This window comes from Aythya fuligula, chromosome 4 (assembly GCF_009819795.1).
Source record: "Aythya fuligula isolate bAytFul2 chromosome 4, bAytFul2.pri, whole genome shotgun sequence".
NCBI lineage: Eukaryota > Metazoa > Chordata > Aves > Anseriformes > Anatidae > Aythya > Aythya fuligula.
This window is the reverse complement of record NC_045562.1, coordinates 50276501-50294796: the sequence shown is the minus strand read 5'-3', so window position 1 is coordinate 50294796 and position 18296 is coordinate 50276501. Positions and strand designations below refer to the sequence as shown.

The following is an 18296-nucleotide window of genomic DNA, read 5'->3' as shown; positions in this document are numbered from 1 at the left end:
ATTTTATATTTTTTTCATTAAAAAATATTTCATTTTCAAAAGTCAAAATAGCTGGAATTTTTATTTGAAACTAATTTTATTTAGGAAAGTTATTTTTTACTCATTTTTAATTTTTGCTGAAGGAAAATTTTCATGTAGCTCAACGTTACTTTAGTTTTTTGTATAGTTGTTCGTGAACTGAAAATTCAGCATCTTAGATAGACAGAACACCGAGCAAGACCACTAGGATTACTTCATTCTCACAGTTTATCTAAAAAAAAACAAGTTCACTGGCCTAGTACTTGCCTCAGTATTTACCTCTCTAAAAAAAATTAAGCAACTGAATTATGTAATTAAAATTTTTAAAAGGTTTTCACTTCCACATCCAGGGGGCAAAAAATATTGCACAGAAATATAAGGTGTACTTGCATGAACCATGCAGTGTCTTGATTCATATAAAGTCAGAGGCTCTGCTGCCTTCAGCAAGCACAGGTTTTGGCCTGACACAATGGAGAACAAAACAGATGGACCTGGACTTCAAATGGTTTCTTCACAGAGCACAACAGCTGTACCTAAATTTGGGAGAATCTGCCTGGCAACAAAATGGGAGCACTTAGAAGTAGATCTTAATTAGTCAAATGAAATAAGTGCTCAAGGGCAAGATGTGTTTACAATACAAGCAGACAAAACTATGTACCATGCAATATTGACTGAACTAAATTAATTGAATGCTAAACAGCTGGACCTCTGTTGCTAATGTTTATATAATATGCTTATATATATTATTGTTCTCTTTTTAACTTTGTCAAGCAACTCAAGTCAGAAAAAAACTTCCAGGATTATAGCTCAGACTGGCATAGCTATGCATTGCATAGCTGTTCCAGATGAGAAAGAAAGAAAGGGTAGCAAAGTAAGGGATGAAAAGAGTGATTTGCATTAGAAAAAATCTCTACACTAAATTAGCTCCTGACAACACCAAAAGCAGTTTACCTTCATCTGGTTATCATGATGGAGTGGAAGCCTTTTGAAATCACACAAGAGGTGAAGGACTGCAACACTGGGTTCTTAGGAGAGGTCATTCTCTCTCAACACATTGATGTCACCTGTCAAGAGTCAGGAGCTTCCAGTTGGTACTGCCAGGATTGGAGTCAAACCAATTTGTGGTGGCATTTTGATGATCCCAAATATGTGTGTTTTTTTTTTCCTTCTCATCAAACCAGGGAGGGTTAAAGGGTAAAATATAAACAGTAAACAGTAAGAGAAAAAAAAAAAGAAAAAAATAAAAATAAAAAAAAATAAATTAGCCTCACCAAAAGGGGTCAGGAGCTTTGGTTCAACTTTTTGCAGACTGAGATGTAGCTGGTATCTTGTTTAAGTGTCCATTTCAAAGGAGAAGAAGAAAGGAAGAAGGTGAAAGCTCAAAACAGATTCAGGAAAAAGGCATCACAGAAAGAAATCAAGGGGAAAAGGCTGGAATTTCTGACACCTAACATGAGAAAGAAACAAACTCTTTCTTCTGAGTGCCACACTCACAGGGCTATTGTGTTACCAGCAGAAGTCCATCTGGATGGAGGGCAAGAGGAGTTCATCTCTGCATGACTAGCTTCAGCCTTTATCGATTGCTGTCTAGCCTTCAGACAAGAACACTAAGAATTAAGAAGTTTGCTGGTTTCAGCCTCACAGCAGAATAGGATTTAGGCCAGGAAGCAAGAAACACAGAAGCAGATAAACAAACAGGTTATCAGCATAACTACCAGAGTCACTAAAGCTCCATTTCAAAAGACCACACTTTGGATTTAGATTATATACTGAGAAACTGGCTAAAAATGTGTAGAAACTGATGTGTGAAGGCTATACTTACCAGGACTGATTTGTAAATAGTAGTTAGGCATCTTTGCAATTACACAAATATCCAATCTGCACAAGTAGACACTGCTCAGTTGTTAACTGGTCAGGAGCACTTATTGCATGCTTGCTTCATTTAAGAAGTTTGAAGAGCAATAACATTGCTGCTAGTTTTGAGACAAGTCATCAAAATGCCTCAAACCCAAAGTTATATCTCTGTCACTGAAGTCAGAAATAGTATCAATATGTTTAAAAACTGACAGACTTTTATTTTGTGAATAATATTATAACTTCTGAACAAGCATAAACTTTTGACATCACATCACCTTCTGCAAAGAGTTCTGCAGTTTATCTGCATATTACATTTCCCTTTAGTTCTTTCAAACCAACCACTAGGCAATGCCATTTATTGCCTTCTTGATCTGGAAGTGGAAGAGATTGTGAATAATCATTCAAGTTCATCATGCTAATTTGTGATCTCATAAACTGTTGTCATAACATTCCCTCAGTCCCTTCATATATCAGGCTGATGAATCATGCCCAAGCCAGTTTTGCCTTCAGTGGAAGCAAGTCTGTCCTTAATCATCTCAGTGGCCCTTCTTTGCAGCCAATTTAGTACACCTATTTTGGAGAAAGAAAACTATGTGTAATAGTCAAGATATATCACAGCATGGATTGGAAAGCATATGAAAGTTTAAAGAATTTTGCTTATTTTTTCCTAATAATTCCTTGATTTGCTTGTTTATTGCTAATAAGAATTAAATTCTTACTAGTGAACAGGAAAAAATAAAATAAAATAAAAATACCAGTATGCCTTGTAAGAGGTACTTTTGCACACAAAAGCCATACTAGATAAAGCATATTATAGTGTTTTTGTGATTGCGAACAGTATTATCTTCATTTTAGACTCAGTAGGTCCTCTGACATCACTGACATAATCCAGGAGACAAATAAACTGGTAAGTCATTTTTAGTACAAGTCTCACTACTCATATGACTCTTTCACAAACCTTCAAGAGGCTCTGAAATGTTTCCATTTATTGAGACTACAGTAATACCGAGAAGTCCTGCTGTGTTAGCCATTAAAGAGATATTAAGCAAAAACAAACACTTCCTCTCCCAAAGGACTTCCAACCTCGTATCAGGTCTCAATGGCAAATGAGATGTAAAAACTTAAAGGAGCAAAACAAGATAATAAGGAAAAATAAACTGGTACTAAAGGTGTTTGCAAAGTAAGGCAAGGTTATAATTCACTCCCTGAACTAGATTAGAATGCTGCAAGAGTGACTTTGTGCAGTAATAACATTTATTTTCTTGCTTCTAATGGATAGGAAATGATGTCTCCAACTGGGATAGAACAGATTCCCCCATATGTTAGATTTATTTTTATTTGAGAAACCTTCTTAAATAACTGACAATTTGTTATACTGCAGCAATCTAACCAAGTATTCATTTGGGTCAGTATTGCTTAGGTTAAATTCTGACTCATATCCCACATTACAATCTGCCATCTGACTATAGAAAGTAAAAGGCTGCTTTCCTTTGGGTCAGCCTGTATTCCTCACTGAAAATAAATAAAGAAATAAAGAAATAAGTCATTTATAGATATAAACCCACGCTAACACAGTGACAGGGAACCATTTCAAGCAATTTTACCACTTTAATGTTAACTGTTCCAATCAGATGTTTGGCTTTATGGTGCCCCAGTCCCACACTGGACTTCAGCTGAAACCATCAATTTACCACTGTATATTTACCACTGTATGGATCACCTCTGTGGTGTGCAGAAAAAGAAAAAAAAAAAAAAAAAAAATGTTTCATCATCATAAATGCTGTCAGAAGAATAGTAACTATATGAAACAAGAAAAATGATGCTGTAAAAACACATTTAGCAACCACATTCAACTTGATTTCAACTTGATGTCTTTAGGAAAGAGATGAGCCAGTAGAAAAAGGTCGAGCTCCAGCCCCATGTCCTTATGTGTGGTTGAATGGTTTAGGGCGCACAGACTAGAAATACTCTTTTGAAATGCCCTATTTAGACTCAGATCTCTAAGGAAGAGATCCTTTTGCTTGGTGTTTGGAGCTGCCTACCATGAAGAAGCACAGAAAAAAAGGGGCTCCATTTGTACATCTCTGTGGAATAGGTCCTAGGAATGGAACTGTGACTTTGTTTGTGAAGTAAATGTAAAATGAATCTTTATTTATCCCAGAGGTATTTCATATCGCAAGAAAAAATGCAGTGGAAAATAAAGTAGCCTGGTGACATTAACATCTAATACACTATTAACCTCTGCGATATCACATTTCTAAAGCATATTTTCTGTGAACAGCAAGATTTACATGTATACATAACCAGTTCTTGCCATGTTTGAATCCAGTTAGATTCTAGACCTGTGGCACTTCTGCTTAAGTGTTTTCCCTTCAGCTTTCAGCTGCGGGTCCAGGAGCAAACAAAATGAAGTGTTGCCAGATCAAGGACTGTATTACCATTCCTAGACATTATTTTCTAGGAAGCAGAAGTTTAATGTCTGGAACTGAGCAATAAAACACATTTTAATGGTTTTAAAGGTGGGAAAGAATCTAGGGAGCAAACAAAGGCTTACACATATCAAATAAGCTTTATTAATAATAATAATTAAAAAAAATCTTGGCAATCACGTAGCAATTTTGCGAGGGAGGGAGCAGGACCAAGGTAGCGCTCCGCGGTGCGTGGGCGCCCCCGCGTGGGAATCCGGCCCCCAAATCTCTGCAAGGACTGCCAAGGAAATCCTGTGTGCTGTGCTATCTGTTCAACACCACAGGCAGTGTTCCTGCTAGATTACTCGTCTAAAAGCAGAGTTAAGAAACGTGAATGCTCCTGGATAAAAACCATCATCAGCTCTTTCTCGTTATCAGGATATCTCTGCACTGGCTGAGGAAAAGGCAGAATTGGGGCAAAATTGGAGGGAGGGGTGTGGAACAGGCCACAGCTGATGGCACGAAGAAGCAAGCTCATCATTATCTTCCACACCCTGAAGCAGAACCCCTGATTCTCACATCTGAACCTTCCCCTGGTTCACTTTGCATCAAGCACTCACGAAAATTTTGGGTAGTGCCCGCACTTTACTTCTTTCTAGTACCAGCCCCTAAAAACAAAGCGATAACTGCAACTGCTACATCACATAGCAGATGTCTGTGTGGTACCAAGCCGACAGATAATCAATATGCTCTCAGTATGAGATAACAGCTTACGATTTCTTCTATTGTGTTGCATCTTTCTAAAAAAAAAAAAAGGAATATTCAAGAGATTTTTATCATACATTTTTTCAAGATTTTTTTTACACTAAAATTAAGTTAAAATTTCCCTGACTTTATAAACAGACAACACATTTTCTGCTTCAGCCCTTTGGTATCACACCACACATGTGGCTAATGTTGGCCCCATGTCTGTGTGCCACGCCTTTAAAGCAGTTACTGAAGCCCCACCACCAAGCAGCTGTCTCGACCTTTTTCAATGAGAAGCTCCTGGGCTTCTACCTGAAAGCAATGAAAACCAGCCAGGCAGAGCACCCTGCGTGACACCCCTGAGATGGGTTATTTCAAATCAATTGGTATAAGTAATGGGAAGCACAGAAGTTTAAGCAAACAGCAATGATCCGTATTACACAGGTTAGTACGGTTTCAGCAGCAATTCAGACAGTTAGCAAACCATGGCACAGTTCACAAATAAGATGTGAACACTTGACCTTGTTCAATCCGTCACTGCATGTTTGCATCAAAAGATATCCGTTCAATAACTGCAGAATTTCTAAGTGGTCTCTCAAGCCCAGTGGCATGCTTTGAGAGCTTCTCCGACTGCCCCCAGGGGACCTGCAGATCCATTTTGCATGTGGTCAGCCTTCCTGAGATGAGCCTATTACCAAGCACTATCATAGGAACAGACATCTCAAGTCTAATTTCCCTAGCTAGAAAATTCATCATCAGTGCGTATAGAATGAAAATTCCTAGCTCTGCAGAGGCTTCTGATGCTGTGGTTTGTTCAGTGGCAAAACCATTGTCCAGTTTTCCAAAGCTTTGAGTTCAAACTCATGTTTCTATTTGATCTGTGTTACATGATTTAAACCTGTGATTTAACTCTCACGCCTGGAGGAAAAGTCTAAAATTGGATGAGATGTTTGCTCTTTCAGTGGGCATCTGGAGAAAGTAGTAAAATGCAATAAACTGGAAGCAGTTTAAGCATTAGTTCAAAAATAACATCAACTGTGAGATTTTGAAATTCAACCACTTTTGAGCTTAATTAAAAATGTATTTGAAAATGCTAACAATAATGTTTACATTCCCAATGGTAAAATGGCAGATTAATTTTTAATTATGTGAAAAATAATTAGCATCACTATTAAAAGAAAGAAATAAAAACACACTAGTTTTAAAGTAGATAGGAAATATTTCTATGATAAGAAGATAAATAAAATATCAATAGATCCGTAAGAAGATCAATAACAGTGTGGTCTAAATAAAATATAAAACACTATGAATATCAAAGGGGTAACTACAGCTCAGCCAGACGGTGTCAGATTGTAGTACAGGCTCCTGAATTCTTCTGGAATCCTCTTTGCTTCTGCTGGATCCAAACTCTGTATTTTGTCACAGGCTGCACAGGAAATCAAAAACAAAGCTGTGCACAGAGCCTGATTTGACTGCCAGAGCTCCTCCTTACCAGTTTAAAAGTTTCCCTAATGTTATCAGTCTATTAGTTAACTGAACAACTCAAGCCTGAACTAAAAACAGTATTATTATAGCTACCTAAAAATTGATCTTTAATCTTAAATTCTGCCCTTATTTTCTCTTTTCTTACTTTCTGCACTAAGAAGCTTCCCCTGGGCACAGAGAAGTGGAAGTGGCTTCTCTATAGCAGAAATTTCACTCAACAGCATTCAAGAGCAGCTCCTTCCACTTTAACAGCAACTATTTAAGCTAAGTAATGAAACAAAAAGAAAAATCAATAGCCAAACTGTGCCTCTGTTTCAGATGGATACACAACCGATGATATTGAATTTTATTGGAATGGAGGAGAGTCTGCGGTAACCGGAGTTAGTAACATTGAGCTCCCACAATTTTCTATTGTTGATTACAAGATGGTATCAAAGAGAGTGGAGTTTACAACAGGTAAGCAGCAGCCAGTTTAAAAAGCTCCCCCACAACCCCAGAGATATCAATCTCTAACTTTTCTTAGGCATTAGTCATTGTATGCCTTCTTTCTTTCAGGAGCATATCCTCGGTTATCACTTAGCTTCCGGCTCAAGAGAAATATTGGCTACTTCATTTTGCAGACCTATATGCCTTCCACATTGATCACAATTCTGTCATGGGTATCTTTTTGGATCAATTATGATGCCTCTGCAGCCAGAGTTGCTCTAGGTAACTTATTTTCAAAATCACTCCGATATATGGATACTTCCTGTCTTTGAACACAGTAGTGCCAATTCCATGCAGCTGATTTCAGAAGCATTAACTCTGATCTGATGCTGTGCCTCACAGGGTCTTTACTGTCAGGAAGGCAGGCAGATGTCACCTTGCCTATGTCTGATGTTTGGCTCTGCAGTTAGCTTGGGAACCTGACTGACTTCCAGTTGCTGTAGTGGTCTTTGGACCAGGCCAAAAGCAGTTTGCTTCCAAACTGAAGCATAACATTCTAATTCAAATATCTAAGGTTATCTATGCTGTGCTGCATCAACATTTCACTGATGTTAAAAAGAGTCGACTTCAGCTGGATGTGTGGTTTGAATGAATATACAAGGTCCTATGGACAATGGTGAAAATTTACACAAAATAATCCTGTTTTACACATATGGTTGCTTATTTCCCATACCATGTTCTTTCCTACAACTTACCATAAGAACCAAGACCTTCTGCCACTGACTGTGCTTTAAGGCAGATACCCTCTTCAAATTATGTAATTTTTTCTCACCACTATTTTGACTCACCACTCTGTAAATTCAACTCATTGCGCCTGTGCACAGTGTTATCTAGATACATTAATGGCCTGCGATTAGATTAAAAATAATTTCATCCAGCTAAAAGCAACAAAAACAAAAAAGACGGATAGCTAACACAGCGAGGTAGAAATGTTTTATTCAGAGCACCCTTTTAACAGGAAAAGGTCTTTGGCACAAGAATATCACCTTCTCTTCACCAAAGACCATTATTTTATCACAAATTTTTCCTTTCTATTTTACATTTTCAGTCAAAAGTTCCCCAGGAACTTTTTCTGGTTCCAAATTATCCTGGGTCCCCAGGACAAGCTACTCTATGGGTCAAGCAGGGCTACTGCTGTAAATGAAGTGTTCCAGAAGTATTTAGGACCTGATCACATAACTAAGCCATCAGCATCAGAACTGCGTAGTAGGAGAACAATGCTGTTATCTTCAATGCTCTTATCTTCTTCATTGTCTTTTTATTCAACATCCACCTCTCTTGCAGGGATCACAACTGTGCTGACCATGACCACCATCAGCACCCACCTCAGGGAGACTTTGCCAAAGATTCCCTATGTCAAGGCAATAGATATTTACCTGATGGGATGCTTTGTGTTTGTGTTTCTGGCCTTACTGGAGTATGCCTTTGTAAATTATATATTCTTTGGGAAAGGACCCCAACGTCAAAAAAAGACAACAGAAAGGACAGGACATGCTACAGGCGAGAAGAGCAGACTGGAAACAACTAGCGTCCAGGTAAAATATTCAAACTAACTTTTCAAACATTATTTCTGCTGTAACAATGTTGATGAATATGATGATCGAGAGAAATACAGTTTGAACACAAATGCAAAAATCATTTAAGATTGTCTATAGAAAAAATATGTTTTAAGGAGATTACAGAAACAGTTTTTTCAGTCTTCAACTCAAAACAGAGTAGGAAACTACAGAATATGCAAATGGCTATTGAGAAGAATGTTGCCTTCAGGGGGCAGTGGCGACCTGGTTCAGGAACGGCACGGCGACCAACCCCAGGCCGCTCGGTCCATCGGCTCACAGACACCAATGTGGTGGATGGCAAATGGCGTTGACGTCGAGTCACATGGCATTTTATACCTGAGGCCCATAGCGTCACTTCCGCTTGCTTACATCACAGACCACACGCTGCTGTCCATCAAGGGACGGGCTCCACCTTTCCATACAGCACGACATCTTCCGGCCGCCAGACCCTAACTACCCACATTTCCCCCCTCCCTATGCACAACCAAATTAGCTAAAATATAACAATCTTAAGATGTAGACATCATAACTTAAATAAAAAACATAAAGCACAATAACCAGGAGAAAACTAGGAGGTAACTGGTAACCCTGAGTAAATACACTCTTAAAGTAGTTGTTGGTGTTCTACCAACATAATGTTAACTTTCTCTAACCAACTTTTAACAAACAACACAAGCTTATTTAGTATACGAGGTCCAAAGATAAGATCATACAAAGGCATCACAGCCCCCCACCCACAGAGGCCGCTTCGCTGTCGTCTGGGTTCTGCCAGTGTGGAACTCTCAGGCTTAGACAGGACGCTTGATGACTTATTGTCTTCTCTTGTCACCGGGGTATACAGGTTACAGGGGTGTCCGATGATCCATTCCTGTGAACAGAAACTCAGTTTTCATTAGTTTTATTCTGAGTCATGGTGGGGTCACTGCACTGAACTGGCGCCAGTGCCCGATCCACTGTGATCTGGCAGATAGTAGGCGAGTTGATCATTCCTTGAGGCAGCATTTTCCACTGGAAGTTGGGGCGTTGGCTGTTTGGAGCTTCTCTGTCTGCACGAGTTGCCATAACTTCATGGGCCCACAGGCCCTGGGCTTGCGCCTGGGGGGTGATCACTGTTGGGTCCACACCCATTAGCCGCTGCACGCTAGAGCCATATAGTGGCTGATCTGCCCCAGTAACTTGGGCCAGTTGTCTCATACAGTTGTCCTCCCGTTCTTGTTTAAAAGTGATCATCCCCCCCCCATCAAAGATCAGTCTACAAGTTTGTTTTATATCAAACGGGAGCATATTGTCTCCCCTGAAAACACCATCTATGAGGGTGGAGACCATTGCAGAATGAAGCCCTTTATCTGCAATGGCTTTAACAATCGCTTGTACATCCTTAGGGTTTATTGGTGAGTGAACCCTCTGCCCCCCATCTGTCACCCAGACTGGGAATGCTAGCATGGCCGAAAGAGCCCAGACGGCACACGCAATCAATTTTCCTCCAATCCGAGAGAGGAATTTCTCCCCCTCGCAGTGCTGCTTTATTTCGGATGGGGATATTTTTGCTATGTGTCCCCATTTCCTCCTCCGAATTTGAATCTGTATCTGATCCGGAGTCGGAGTTCGGCTGCCTGCTCACCTCCGAGTTCCAGTACCCTCCCATCGAGTTCGGGCCCCGCCCACTAGCCTTGCGGGGGGGCCGCTCCCTGCTCCGGCCCCGCCCCCCAGCCCTTTGGGCGGGCCGCTCGCTCCCTCGTGGCTCGCCCCGCCTTCTCGGCGAGGTGTTTGCCTCACCAGAGCGTTTTTTCAGATGGCCGTTCCGATCGGCTCTCTGCCCCTCTCTCGCGCTTCTACCTACTCCCCAGTTGTCCCCACAGCCGTTCTCTTTCCCCCATTTCCACGTGTTAGTAAAACCTAGCACTTCATCCCCGTTCCCGCCGGAGGTTTCTTCACCCGACTCTTCGTCTTCTAGTTCGGCGCCGTACTGGGGCGCACATGGCGGCGGTATCTCCCAGATTTCCTCAGACTCTGGTTCCCCACCAGCACCCCTGGCTTCCTCAGCTGAGCCACCCCATAGCTTCCACAACTCTGATACGACCTTCACAAGGGTTTCCATCTTCCTTGTTGGTCCGGGAGCGTCCTCCCCGCCGGGCTGGTCCCGCCGCTCCGGCCGCCGTTCACCCGAATCCAGGAGTTTTCCCGGGTTTCGGCACCACTTGTTGCCTTCAGGGGGCAGTGGCGACCTGGTTCAGGAACGGCACGGCGACCAACCCCAGGCCGCTCGGTCCATCGGCTCACAGACACCAACGTGGTGGATGGCAAATGGCGTTTATTGTCGAGTCACGTGGCATTATATACCCGAGGCCCATAGCGTCACTTCCGCTTGCTTACATCACAGACCACACGCTGCTGTCCATCAAGGGACGGGCTCCACCTTTCCATACAGCACGACATCTTCCGGCCGCCAGACCCTAACTACCCACAGAAGAAGCATTTATTTGTAGCACAGAACAAATTAAAGGGGTACAAGGAAGTTAAACATTTACCATTTCAACTGTAAAGTTGGACTTTTCTATACAAGTTGGTACAGAATAAATATTTAATATAAAGTTTCCTTTTATACACAGAAACCACACCAAAAATAGAAAGCAAAGACAGATTCTGTTGCTACAGTGAGTTTTGAATGAAACCCACCCCACTGAATTTTCAGAAATTATCAGTGGAAAATACATAGTAATGAGCCCAAAGAATTTTTGCTGCTTTTTTATTTTCATACAATATATTCCATCCAAGTATCTGGATGGATCTTATCCAGGCTACCTCTTAAAATTCTGGTCTGTTGTGGCCTGAAGTGGTAACTTTTGGACAAAAATGTATTTGAGCTCTCTGTTCAGCTTGAAGAAAAAGACTGACATATAAAACCCTTAACAGGTAAGCCATTAACTTGATGGATGGTTGCAATTTCACATACATGCCAGGAAGTGCATTTCCAAAACTGTGGTGTTTTGTTAGTTTTTGTTAGAGTTCTGTGTCCAACTAAATGTCTTGTGTTCCAGCAGCCACAACACTGCTGTGCATCATGCTCTCAGTCCCAGTCAACTCATGAGCCCATTAAAAGTCCTTACCTGCATTTGCCTCCTGTCCCAATACATAGGAGATGCTTTATTACAGTGAATGCACAATTTCAGCTTGGACTTGCAGCAATCTCTGAGGTCCCACAAAGTATTGTCCTCCACAAAGCAGAGGAGATATGGATTGTTGTCCCCATTTTGGATTGCTGTGTGTAGATACTGTCTGATTCTGCGGAAAATAAGGAAGGAAAAAAAAATCCACATACTGGGACCAGTTACTTCCACAGCTTTTGGGCTAATCCAGCCTCAGTGAAAAAGCACAACAGGGGTTCATGATGAAGACAGAAGCCTTGGCTATATGGGCCCCAGTGCACTCACCAGAGTCAGGATAAAAGAGCCGGAGTGCAGGTAAGCTCTTTTTCCTACATATTTGGCTAGTTTGATTGAATATCAAAAAGATCTAGCTCATATAAAAGAGCTTTGTCTAAATGTTATGTTGGTGAAGATTACCCAAAGAACAATAAGCAGAATGGGATGGAATAGATTTATGAACACACTTGAGCTTTTCAGAGCACAGCAACAGCATTTTTCAGACAGCAAATGTAAAGAACACCTATTTTATATGAGGATTTGTAAGTGTTCACACTTTAGATTGAAATTACATTTTGATACTGAGAACTTTTAAAGTGAGTAGAATGCTTTCTGTCTGTACAGTGCAGGTTTGTGATTTTAGATATATGTATACACATATATATAGACATGCATATACATATAGAGACAGCTGAACAGAGATATCAATGAAGTTAGTTATCTCACTTGAGACACATCAGTGTGTGACCTTGTGAGCATTCATTTTACTCAGCGTGGAAATGATGATGTCCAACAGCAGTATATTTCTGTCTTTAGCAGGCAGAAAGCATGTGATCAGAACAGAGCAATGCAGTAAGCTTGTGTGATCTCTAGCAAAGACAGCTCCCAGCCCTTCTTTTGAGATATTTCATTGATATTACGATGGTCTATACTGAAGCAGGGAAAAGGTTTTTTGGAACTCAAAAGAAGTGCAGCTGTAAGTATGTGCAGCTACAGGAGATTTATTCCCTTTACAGGGAATCACGTAAGCATACAGGGACCTATAACTAAGAATGTATGTAACAGCGCTTCCTCTTTTTGTGCCAGGTGAAGATATTGCTTATTTCCGTCTGACTTACAGCCCTCCCAACTAAAAGAGTTTGAATTCCTTCACCAGATAACAAGTCTTTAGATATGTGGGCAACACTCAGCAAAGTGACCGTGCTATTAAAACAGAGAAGACCAGACGGAAACCGATGCCATCCTGTTTCATGTGTAGCTGTACTTTGCTCTACAGACTGAAGAAAGTGAAAATAAGGCCTGTTCAGTTTCACAATTTATGCCTTTCTAATCTATAAATACACAAAAACAAAACAATGTAACAAACAAGATTTCTATTTCTCTGAATAAAATAAAATAAAAAAAATGTTTATATGTCCTCGTCCATTTGTCAAAACAAGATGTCACTGAGGAAATCACCATAGTTATGTATTAATAGAACAAACAATTCATTAAGAAAATATTCAGGTGGTCCACATGTGAAGAGCTTCTGTTTCCCTAGACAAATCTAATGTGAATAATCATTACACAGATGTCTCTCAAGCATGAAAACAGACAGGAAGCAATCATAATGTAAGTGGGAAAGAGGATGAACCATCTAGAAGCTCATAAATTACATCACAAGGCAGGTGACAAGAGGTCTCTTGCCCTCTAATTCTGCACAACATCATACCTTCCTTCCAAATCTTCTGTGAACCTAAAAACATCCATGATGGAGAGACAAAGACCGACCAGAGGATCCAAGGAAGGCATAATTTTCCAGCACTGTGGTAGTGGAAGGATAAAAAAGGAGGGAGCACACCACCATAAAACCAGCTCAGCCTTCATGTAAATCCACACCTGAATAAGTTTATCCCTGTTGAGTATAACCTGTTTCTTTGAAGAGATTGTGATACTTTTACTGCAGGTAAAAGAATATCTGTTAATCAAGAAATCCTGTTTTCATCCCAGAAATGGCTGGTTTATATAATAAAATTTAGGGCAGGATTTATCTCTTTCCTGGTCAGTAACTTTAGCCTTGAGTCTCCAGCACAGTCTTTCTCCACCAGCTTTTTTCCAACAAATGCCACCATTGTGTTTCTAAACAATAGTCTGAGCATACTCAGCCACGCAGATCCAACTATGTCTGCGCTAAATCATCAAAGATTGAGCATCACAGATACTTCATTTTCAAAAGCCAAAAATTATATGATTTTTGATGCCATTATGTTTTACAGGGAGAGAACTTGAGACTCCTTAATGCAGCACAGTCTTGAGGAAACAAGCAATGCCTTGCAAAATTTAAGTGTAAGATAAAAGATATGATCCATCTAAACTGAAAATGTTCCAGGATAGCAGTATAAGAAAGAACATTTCCATTAAGGAACATAAAGGCAGTATTTGAAAGAATAAATGGGTTATATCCAAGCAAGGAAAAACTACGCAGGGTTTGTTATGGCTCATCTTTCCTACCTGAGAAGAAGGCTGAAGTGCTCCATTCCAAAGCCAGCAACCAGCCAGTGGGCCAGAAAACTAAGGAGTAGACAGAGCCTGGGTTCAGCCCACCCCTGATCTTCTTCAGGTGCACAAGTATTAATAACATTTTGGAGTGAACTTCAATAAATTCTGAAAGGGTTTTTTAAGACAGAGAAACTATGAGTCAAACTATTATTTGACTATTAGCCCAACTTCTTGTTGCATAAGCAGAGAATTTGACCCAGGTACATTAGAAGGACTTTTATACTTCTCTGAGCTAATTTATTAGAGGCCACTGTAAGACCCTTTGCTCTTCAAAGCCTGAAATTCAAAGACTGAATTGTTTCATGATGTATATAAAGCATCTCTCCTAAAATGATCTAAATAAAACTCATTTTAAAAAATAATAGAATAATTCATAATACTTAACTTAGGAACTCATATGCTGCTTGGCTTGTAATAAACTACCAGGACATATTAATTTGAAAAACATCCCTATGAATCAATTTAGATTGTAAGCGGTTATGTAGTTGTCTTCACAAAAGAGAAGCTATAATAACTGCTTAATGATGCTTGCACTACTGTTATTACTATTACAACATTAAAGTAAATTAGTTTAAATATTAGATTATACAATCAAAGACAGCTCAAGGAGTTATTCAGTAAAACTGAAAAGAAAAGGTTGACCCATCAAAACTTCTGTGTTTTGTGTTTGTTTGTTTGTTTGTTTTTTTTAAATCTCATTTTACTTGGAGAGAAATCAAAGAATCACAGAATGGTTTGGGTTGGAAGGGACCTTAAAGCCCACCCAGTTCCAACCCCCCAGCATGGGCAGGGACACCTCCCACCAGACCAGGTTGCCCAAAGCCCCATCCAGCCTGGCCTGGAACATTTACAGGAATTGGACATCCACAGCTTCTCTGGGCAACCTGTTCCAGTACCTCACTACCCTTATAGTAAATTTCTTCCTTATATCTAACCTAAATCTACCCTCTTTTAGTTCATAACCACTACCCCTTGTCCTGTGAACTACACTCCCTGACAAAGAGTCCCTCTCCAGCTTTCTGGTAGGCCTTTCAATGTACTGATAGGCCACTATAAGGCCCTTATAAGGACACTATACAGCCACTAATAATCTGAGACCTTTACTTTTTCCACAGAAAACTTCAGAATTTTCAGGCAATGATTAGTCCCATAGCTACAGCAGTCCTCTGGAGAGTAAGAAACACTAGCTTAGATCTTCCTTCTGCACATATTAGAAGACCTGACCTAAAAAGTAGAACCTCAGTAGCCCATATCTCAAGTAAACATGGCAAACACCATGCCCGTCTGTGACCATCTGGCCTCTCTAACTCAGAATATTTAAGCTTTTCCCACTAAAACAGAGGTGGGAACTGCAACATTCCCACCAAATGATCATTTCAGTATGTAAAGAATCAGTTGCTAAACCTCACTAAGTGAATTCTATGTCTGTGGTGACTCCATTACTCCTTTTAGAAGGCTTTTTTCCCCTCTGCTCTCCTGAGAGGCTCCTGTACAAACAGTCCCATCACGTCTTTGTTTTCAGTTAGCAAATACTTAGGCTGGCACAGTGTAAATGTGCCAGTCGTCATCACACATCCTTTTCTCTCAGCAGCAGTGGGAACAAACATCTTGCATGCTGCCAGGTGGAATGGAGGCTTTCACTGGCTTCCAGCTTTCCTCCACTGCAGGCCCTGGAGACTGGATTTTCACTGTGTGCTCTACTTGGGTATTTTCCTTGAATGTACTTCAAACCCGATGTAGATTATTGTACCAATTCCTCACTCTGCTAGATCCTTCTAAAGAGGTAAAGCCCAGGGTGTGAATAATGCATGGTATAGCACTGGTGCTTCACTAGACAACATATTGTCAACTGGTGATTTTTTTTTAATCTTCTGTATGAAGGCTTACACAGACAGCCTTGGTATCAACTGTGGTATATTTGGGGCAGGCATAAGGCCATAAGGTAATTTTAATAGTAAGCCACAAGTCAAAGTCTTAAAAGTTTCATGTAAGAGGTCTGTTTCCTGGTGTGTATTTCCCTCATTTAAGATACAGTGGAAGTTTAAATATTTGTGAATTTGAAATCTTTATGGGAAAATCAGAATTCATCTTAGAAATACCAGAAACATCTTCTGAAAGAGGGTTTACTACAAACTGCTGGGAACCTAAAGATAAGTGAAAAATTAAACTCAAGTAATGCAGCCATTCATATGTGATCACACTCATGCATGAAAAAGGGCAATGACATTAAAATGTTTGTGTGTGTGTGTACATATAGATGTATATACCAGTTGCAATTTCCAGTTCTTTACTCGAGTATTTTAAAACAGCGCCCTAACAGCACAAATAAACATATTTGAAATAACTACTTCTGGTAACAATATTTTAAAAATGCAACTGCATTTAAGGTTTCCCTTTGTAAAATGGAATCATTTGTCTGCAGATGAAAAAGTTAATGGCATGCTGTGGGGAGCAGGGATTTCCTTCCCTACAAGAGATTAATTCTCCAAAATTAATTCTTATCACAAGCTTTTTACAATAACTGATAAAGTGCATGTGTACCTACATGTTCTTCATATGATGAATCTGTCATCACAAAACTTTTTAAAACTAACCCACAGCTGTACAAAACTGTACAAAACTGTATAAAAATGGCAGAGACGGGAATGTTTTATTGTCACCTCAAGTACAAGAAAGCTTAAGGTGCCAGGTCACCAGATATTAAACCTCAGTGTTTCGTAAAGATCATGATTTAAGTGAAAGATAAAAGTAGAAGTGTTCCTTTATGGATAATGCAATAACTGAGTTGAAAGGTCTCAGACCAAGAAGCTGGGTCAGGATGGAAGATACTTAGACATTTAATAGCTGATTTCATACTAGTCAGGAAAGCATATTCAGCATCTTTTCACTTCCGTCGACAAGATGCAACAATCCCTGCAGTCCCAGAAGCACCTCAACTGTAGAGCCAAAAGGTACCTGCCCATCTGGGAGACAGCTTGGGCTGACTGAGGAACTTACCTAATTCACATCCCTTCCTTGACACAGGTTGATGCCCATGGAAATGTGCTGCTTAACCCACTCGACATAAGAAATGACTTCAGCAGCTCAGGCATGTTCACAAGTCTCCGTGACACCCAAGCCACCACGTATACATATGACAGCACCAGCCTGCAGTACAGAAGAGCCACTTCCAGCAGAGACCTCTACAGCAGGAGTGCTCTGGACAGGCACAGGCTTCATAAAAAAGGACGCTTACGAAGAAGGGCATCCCAGATCAAAGTCAAGATCCCTGACTTGACTGATGTTAACTCCATAGACAAGTGGTCCAGGATGGTCTTTCCCATCACGTTTATTCTTTTCAATGTTGTTTACTGGCTGTATTATGTACACTAATTTATGCAATAATGTTATAATACACTAACACATCTGGACTTTTTTGTTTTCCTTCTCAATTTTGTTAACTATTAAGGACTGAAGTAGCCATGTTACATTTTCAAGGTGAAATACCCAGCCATTGATTACTTCTAGGTTTAAACTTTTAAAGCAAAGAAACAAACAACAACAACAAAATACAAACAGACATCATATTCAGATCAGAATAGTACAAAACTGCTCTCAAAGAGCGAGGTTGGACACATGGCTCCTGAGGTGTTGCTTCTGCCACTGTCAGAGCTCAGATTAGGCTAATAGCCACTGCATATTGCCAGACATAACCCCAGCCAAGGAGCTGCAGGCAAGATGCCAGCAAGGTGCATGCAGCTAAGGAGCAGTCGGTTGGTCATCTCCTATCTGTATCAAGTCCCTTCCCCTTCCTTATTGTCAGCTTTTTCCTAATAGTGTTTATATTAATTTACCTAACATAGCATTTTATTGAAACATAACTACTATAAGTTAAATTTTATTTTGTGTTGAAAGCATTTCATACTTTTAGGAGAGTCAAGATATACAAGTCAATATGGCCTATGTAAGTCCCAAGACTATCAATCATCTACAGAAAGAAACACTGATCAGGACAGTAGGCAGCAATACGCACATGTAGACATTAGTAAGGAATACAAATGTGCAGTCTGGAAAGT

At 40.1% G+C, this 18296-nt stretch overlaps 1 protein-coding gene across 2 annotated transcripts in view; it reads left to right on the top strand.

Moving 5' to 3' along the window:
- The window catches only part of GABRB1 (gamma-aminobutyric acid type A receptor subunit beta1), a 127069-nt gene extending 109406 nt beyond the window's left edge, over positions 1-17663 (top strand). Inside the window, exons 5-8 of one of the 2 annotated variants that reach the window (XM_032186739.1) lie at positions 6834-6971; positions 7071-7223; positions 8286-8530; positions 17266-17663. In XM_032186739.1, the coding sequence (XP_032042630.1) occupies positions 6834-6971; positions 7071-7223; positions 8286-8530; positions 17266-17613 (884 nt within the window). In that variant the 3' untranslated portion in view covers positions 17614-17663. Of the gene's footprint in view, positions 1-6833; positions 6972-7070; positions 7224-8285; positions 8537-17265 lie in introns of both variants that reach the window. The other variant, XM_032186738.1, reaches the window with a different exon arrangement.
- Positions 17664-18296: the final 633 nt, after the last annotated feature.